At 47.9% G+C, this 6,608-nt stretch overlaps 1 protein-coding gene and 2 non-coding genes across 3 annotated transcripts; all 3 read right to left on the bottom strand.

Annotated features, from left to right (window-relative positions):
* Positions 1-1,934: 1,934 nt before the first annotated feature.
* Positions 1,935-6,608, bottom strand: RPSA (ribosomal protein SA). The gene is made up of 7 exons (XM_051789235.1): positions 6,515-6,608; positions 6,101-6,268; positions 4,984-5,102; positions 3,579-3,824; positions 2,568-2,696; positions 2,170-2,338; positions 1,935-2,076 (listed from the first exon to the last, which is right to left on the bottom strand). The coding sequence occupies exons 2-7, from the start codon at positions 6,231-6,233 to the stop codon at positions 1,982-1,984; spliced, it is 891 nt and encodes a 296-aa protein (XP_051645195.1). The 5' UTR covers positions 6,234-6,268; positions 6,515-6,608; the 3' UTR covers positions 1,935-1,981.
* Positions 3,249-3,407, bottom strand: LOC127471852 (small nucleolar RNA SNORA62/SNORA6 family). The gene has a single exon (XR_007904777.1). It is a non-coding gene; the product is annotated as a small nucleolar RNA SNORA62/SNORA6 family (small nucleolar RNA).
* Positions 4,312-4,469, bottom strand: LOC127471853 (small nucleolar RNA SNORA62/SNORA6 family). Its single transcript, XR_007904778.1, has one exon. It is a non-coding gene; the product is annotated as a small nucleolar RNA SNORA62/SNORA6 family (small nucleolar RNA).

Genomic DNA, 6,608 nt, shown 5'->3' on the forward strand with positions numbered 1-6,608 from the left:
TCTCTAGGATTGTTCCTACCTCCTCTTCCTGTCCCTCCACACTGCCTCAATAGATCACATCTGCCAGGTATTTGTCACAGGGAAAGCTCTGGCAGATGTAGGATCTTTTGCTACATCTCTGCTGCTGTCTGCACTCCTGGGCCGAGAATTCTCCTTCCCCTATGCTGAGGAACACAGCCTTCCTGCAATGTGCCCTCTGCTGCTGCAGCCAAGGTTGCCTTTTTTTCTAAAAGGCTTGCTATTCATCCCCTCTGCAGAGCTCCAGGCAAATGAGCTCTTCCACTGCAGAGGTCTCCTGACCCTCTTTTCCCATGATGTGTAGATCCACCTCACTGACAGTCCTTGGTTCTAAGAAGAATCACAATCATAAAAGCCAAGGGGATACATCAGCAAATCAACCACGTTTCAGTAACATACCAGAAATATTACAGTAACAAGTACTCAGATGCAGCTCTCAATTATTTAAAACAGCACCTTCACCCACACAGGAGTTGTCTGATGACTGCTACATACTCATTAACTTGAACATTTACGCTTATGAAGGAGGTTACAACAGATAAAGAAAAGGGACAATGGTGAAACAGTAATAGCAGCGATTCACTGTACAGAGGGGTAAGACTATGCTCTGGGTTTTGAAATGTTAATGCAGAAGAGTGAAAAGAAAGTCAAGAGCAAAAAGTTATTTGGGGCAATCTGAGATCTGGAGAGAGAATCAGCGGGTGCTGTATAGACTGTCCCCAATCCAGGTACAAAGCCCACCCAGAGTCCCAAAGCGACCAGGTCTCAACCCACCCCAACACACCGGTGACAGACCTCAGGTGACAGGAAGGAGCCTCTCACTGCTGGGTGCTGGAAAGTGAAGTACCTGAGGATGTGTCACAAACACACATCTGAAGAACATAGTGCACAAACAGAACAGGCCCCTTTCAGGGCCAAATGGTGAAGTGCTTATATGCCTCTTGGCTAAAAGCTTTTTGTTATTAACTATTTAGTCATCTTGCATGTACTAGGTAAAGACAACAGGAAAAAACATCATCCTCCTTTGGATATGTGCTGTGCAATAATATACATAACTTCCTTTAGGTTTTTTTACTGCTACTATGCACTATTACAGTAAAATCAAATGAGCACATGTGCTAAGAGCAAACATTCTTTACAGGTTAATTGGCAGTGCTGAAGGTACAAAAAAGAGAATCCGAGACCACAGCAACATGGAAAAAAGGATCCAATTTGATCTCCAACAAAAACCCCCATTTCACTTGGTGAAGGGTCTACCTCCCACTACTGCTATTAATCACAGCAATATAAAAAGAGTTAAAGCAGACAAAAGAATGTGGAGGTTTTTTCCTGAAGATTACTGCAGTATTTCTGAGGAAGGAACTCGTAATACTGATGCTAGAAGCTGGGGTTTCAGCAAGGGAGCAGCTCCCACTCAAGGGCTCTCCTCTCCACACTGTGCAGTCAGACCTCCCACACCCAGTCACCAGAACCTTCTTTGCTCTGCGAACTTGTGAAATCTCAGGTAGAACAATGAAAACACTCCGCTTGGGTGGATTCCAGCCTCGCCCACCCGGGGTGCAGGGAACAGTGGAAGAACCAGCTCCACCCCTTGTCACCTCCCCTCTGGTCCCACATGCAAAGCCACCCTAGCTGGACTCCTGCTGGTCAATAGGGAGCTGCCTCATCACTGGGGGCATGGAGCCAGGCAAGGTGGGAAATGTGAAACCTGCCCCAGCCCTGGTGCTGTGTTTTGTCAGGCAAGCAGGCAGGAGGGGCAGCCCAGCCCACTGCTGCAGGCAGAGACAGAACCCACAACCCCCAGCTCCACTGAACAGGATGCAACAGACACCCCACCCTTGGCTGAGGACTGTGCCCCACACTACCCACACATATCACAAGACAACAAGTTTACAAAAGCAGTACCAGACACAGTGTATAGTAAACCAGGCTTTATTTCTCTCACAGTACAGTGGGACTGAAGTTAAGACCACTCTGTGGCAGTGCCAACCCACTCAGTAGCCTGGGCCGTGGGAGCTGCTGACCAATCTTCAGTGGCAGGCTGGGCGCTCCAGTCCTCTGTAACCACAAAGACAACACCACTTAAATGCACCCCAGCTCTTCCCACTCACAAAACATCCCCCCCTTCCCACAGACACCCCTCAAACTGACCTGTGGGGAACTGCTGGATGGGCACAGACGGGACTTGCACTCCCTCAGACCAGTCTGCAACCTCAGGCTGAGGAGGAGCAGTGAATTCAGGTGCTGGGGCCGTCCATTCGGTCTGGAACTCCTCCTTCGTGACTGCTTTCTCGGCAGCAGCTTGCTCCTCCTTTTCAATCTGCAATGGAAGAGCCCAGCCTGAGTCTCCCAGGAACACATCACCACACCTACTATCACACACCAGACAGCAGGCACAAACAGGCAATACAATTAACCAACCATCACATTTAAATGTGAAGTGCAGTTATTTTGGCAAAAGCCGTCCTCAACAGCCGGCACACGGGACAGTGGGGTTGGAGCACAAGCAAAACATCTCAGAGACACACTTCCTGCCATGGGGCTCCTACCTCCTCAGGATCTCTGTAGAAGTACAAATCAGGCATGACTTCCCATGGGTGCTCACGGGAGATGGTGCCACGCATGCGCAGGACCTCCCGAGCCAGCATCCACCACATCAGGCCCACCGAGTGGGCTCCCTGGAACAGAAGAAAGTAGGTGAGAGTTTCTATAAAGCTAAACCTTTGAAGAAAGAGCAAAAGACTTATTTGTACCCAATCCAAGGTTTTTGTGTGACAAAAGAAAGACATTATTGCCCATACCCAGACTTGTATACTTAGACACAAAAAAAAGGGCAACTTTTCACATTCCCAGTGACACTTTCAGGTCTCAGCAGGAATTCCAGTGCATGTCAGTAACCAACATGTGAGTCTGTTATATACAACATAGCCCAAGGTAAATCTCTTGCTATGGAGTTTCATACTGGTCACTATCCCATGTGAATCTTGTCAAAAAGACAGGGATATGCTCATCACATATGCCAGAATAAAGAAACTGAAAACTTGATGAAATAAGCAAAGCTTACACACAAGCTCAGATGTGGCTTACGTTAGTTTTGGTGACTGACATCTAGATAGAGTTTAAAGAAGCTTCTCATTTTCCTAGACTTTACCTTTCAGATGATTTCTGACAAGGTAATGTTTCAGAGCAGTTCCTTCATCAGTTCACTTTATCTTTCATTCATATTCATAATCTGTGGCAAGAAAAACTATCAAACTCCACTCACTGGGCCACGAAGACCCTCATGGCATCAGTGAAATATCTTGCCAGGTTACTATAGCACACGTCCTACACTTGAGAGTTCCTTGGCCAGAAATCAGCCTCAGCTCCAAGCTCCAACTGTGTGCAGTTTATCTCCTCCTCCCCACCCGCCTGCCAGTTTGCAAGAGACAATTATTAGCTTGTTCCCCTGGGAGACACACAAGATACAAGCCAACTCTCCCTTGCAGAAAGCATCCATCTTGCAAACACGGGGCATGCTATGGAAGAAGCTGCTTGGAATGTCACAACAAAGCCATTACCTTGTTATTGCAGGGAATAGCAATATCCACATAGCGCAGCGGGGAGTCAGTGTTGCACAGTGCTATGGTGGGGATGTTGACATAAGATGCCTCTGTCAGGGGCTGATGGTCAGCCCGGGGGTCCGTGACAACCAGGAGTCGTGGCTCACGGAAAGCCGCTTGGATCTGATTGGTGAAGGTACCAGGGGTGAAACGTCCAGCAATAGGAGTAGCCCCAGTGGCAGCAGCAAACTTCAGAACAGCACGCTGCAAAATGGACCACAGCAACGGTGAAGCTGGAAAACCGCATTTCAACCAACTCACCCAGGCACTGCCAGTGAACACGCACAGAATTTAACTGAACTACTTGTTTCAACACCTGTGAAATCAGGGCTCAGCATCTCAGGAGACCAAAATGTTTCTGAAAATAGCTACACCATGAGTTTAAAACGTCATATCCACCAGTAAAGTAGGAAGTCAGGATACAGAAAACACCCTTCTCTTCCCCTAAAGTAATTTGCAAGCTCTACTCTAAATTCTCACAATCAAATCATGAAAGGGGAATAAAATAAACAGCTTATAACAAAAGCAAGCCAATTTTCTTGTGTTATCTCTACACCCTTTCATTATCCAGTAGCATAACTTCAGGAACTACAGGAAAAACTTAACAGTAAATACATGCAAACTGTGGATGTGTCCACTAAAATTCCAGCTGGCAGTTCTTACCCACTTGCAACAGTTTTCAACTTCCCAGGCATGTGGCAGGGCCTACTATCGAACTCCAACCCTAGAGGGAGCCCCTCTCCTGGCGTTAGCAAAAACCCTGCCATCCATTGCTGTCGCACACCTCCGACACTTGAGAGCTCATCGGCCAGAAACTGACCTCAGCATCAAGCTTTAACAGTGTGCATGTCAACCCCCAAGAACCCAGGCTTTTCCTTCATAAATCCACCCTGTGCCACTCACAATCTCCCTGTTTGTGGCCCCAACTGCATTAGTCCAAAGAAACTAATCTCACAAACTCCAGTGATTAGTAAGTTTTATTTAAAGGTTGTTGTTATCTTCTACAAGAAAAATTTTTTGCTATAACGCTACAGACAAAAATTACAAATATACCAGTTACTATATCTTGCTCAATAACAGAGAAAATTATTTCTTTGAAGACTCTTCTATCAGGTCCCAAAGGAGGACGTAGAAGACAAATAGGTTACCAAACACTCTGAAGCTACAGAAATGGGGAGTGGGTTTCAACTGATCTGTTTTAGGCTGCAAATATAACACAAGAAACACGTTTCCCAACGTGTTCCTAAAGCTGAAATTGGTGTTACTGCCTTTTATCACCAAGCTGCCGCTGGCAGGCAATGATGCATGACAAGACTGTCCTGCTACTGAGACTGCAGGCCTCATGATTAACAAATGCCCTTACCTGTCCAGTATTCCTAGAGGAAATGACGCTCACATCAGCTGGGTTCTCAATGGCAACAATCGCACGAGCTGCCAGGAGGAGCTTTTCCCAGGTTCTCTTCAGATTGATGATGTAAATACCTATTGGTGACAGAATGCTTTAGAGCAACCAGCAAGTACAAGATCCTAAAACAGGACAGCACTCTTCTGCCAATTAACCTGTCACATGGTTATTCCAAAATTCATGGAATCATAGAATCATCAAGGCTGGAAGAGACCTTTAGGATCATCCAGTCCAACCATCAACCCAGCACTACCACATCACCCAGCACCAGATCCAAACACCTTTAACACCTCTAGGGACAGTGATACATCCACCTATTCCAATGCCTGAGCACCCTAATTTTCAAAATCTGAATCTCCCCTGTCTCAGTTTAAATTCATCTTCCGTAGTCCTCTCACTGCTGGCATGGTAGAAGAGACTGGCCCCCACCTGCCTACAACCTCCTTTCAGGTAGTTGTAGAGAGCAATTAGGTTACCCCTGAGCTTCCTCTTTTAGAAACCAGCTCCCTCAATCATTCCTCTTCAAATATGTTCTCCAGTCCTTTCAAGATGTTACCCTTTACTGGACCTCTTAAGGTACTCTCCAGTACCTTAATGTTCTTTTTAAAGTGAGAGCATTCTAGTCTAATTCTAATTAAACCTATTCCCAGGAATAGCTCAGTAGCTCCCCTATGGGTTTAGTGTAACACAATTCCAGCACATAGCACCTATCAGCAAGAACCTAGGCCTGGTATGAGCTTTAATCTTTTCACAGACGGCAGCTCAGATTGAAGAACAATGCAAACAAGTAGAAATCGCTACTGAGATAGTAAAACCATTTTGTTAATATAGCCAAGAACTAGCAAAACTGCTCCAATCCAGCTGTGATTGACTCACCAAGTTCTAAAATGAAGATAGTCAAGAACTAGTAGCTCCAAAATCCGTATTTCATTCTACTTCTCTGAGTTAGTATGGTTTGACCAGCAAAAACGTCTGTTCCTTTCAAGCCATGGAGAAACCATGCTAGAGAGCTCAAACACTAGCACTTTCCTGTGTCATGCCCACAAGATCCCAGCTGCCCACCCCGTGGGTTTACCATCGCTCTTCCTTTTGTAGATGTACTGCTCCATCTGGAAGTCGAGGTTAGTGCCTCCCAGGTGGGTCCCGGCAGCGAGGAATTTGAGGACATCCTCCTCCTTCATCTGCAGGACATCGAGGCCTCCGGACATTGTGGGGTTTCCCTTTGGAAGCAACGACAGGGAACCTGCGGGCAGAGGGACCCGGCTGAGCGCGGGGGGGACGCGCCACGAGGACCAGCCACATGCGCCGCCATCTTGGGCCGCCTCCCCCCCTCTGCACCCAGCAGGCCTCGGCCTTCCCCGAGGCTCGGCCAGGCCCGGCCCGGCCGCCGGCCCCGCGGAGGGCCGCGAAGAGAACCCTGGCGTCACCACCTCGGGGGGACGACGAGCCCCGCGCCGCCTCCCCGCCCCGCGCGGCGGCCCCGACTCACGCTGACAACGCCGTGTGGAGGCCCGGGTGGCGCGGAGCCGAAAGGAAGCCTGCGTCTTCCTGAGGCCTATATATAGCCTCGCCAGCCAATGGGG

The sequence above is a fragment of the Manacus candei genome, unplaced genomic scaffold (genome assembly GCF_025592945.1).
Source record: "Manacus candei isolate 608988 ecotype Guabito, Panama unplaced genomic scaffold, ASM2559294v1 h1tg000026l, whole genome shotgun sequence".
NCBI classification, from domain to species: Eukaryota; Metazoa; Chordata; class Aves; order Passeriformes; family Pipridae; genus Manacus; species Manacus candei.

Excerpts from the sequence above, each read along its gene's own strand:
- RPSA (XM_051789235.1), bottom strand. The coding sequence starts at position 6,233 with ATGTCCGGAGGCCTCGATGTCCTGCAGATGAAGGAGGAGGATGTCCTC. Across the intron at positions 3,825-4,983 it reads CCTCTAGGAATACTGGACAG|CGTGCTGTTCTGAAGTTTGC; the intron begins GTAAGGGCATTT and ends TCCATTTTGCAG. Across the intron at positions 2,339-2,567 it reads TCTACAGAGATCCTGAGGAG|ATTGAAAAGGAGGAGCAAGC; the intron begins GTAGGAGCCCCA and ends CTTCCATTGCAG.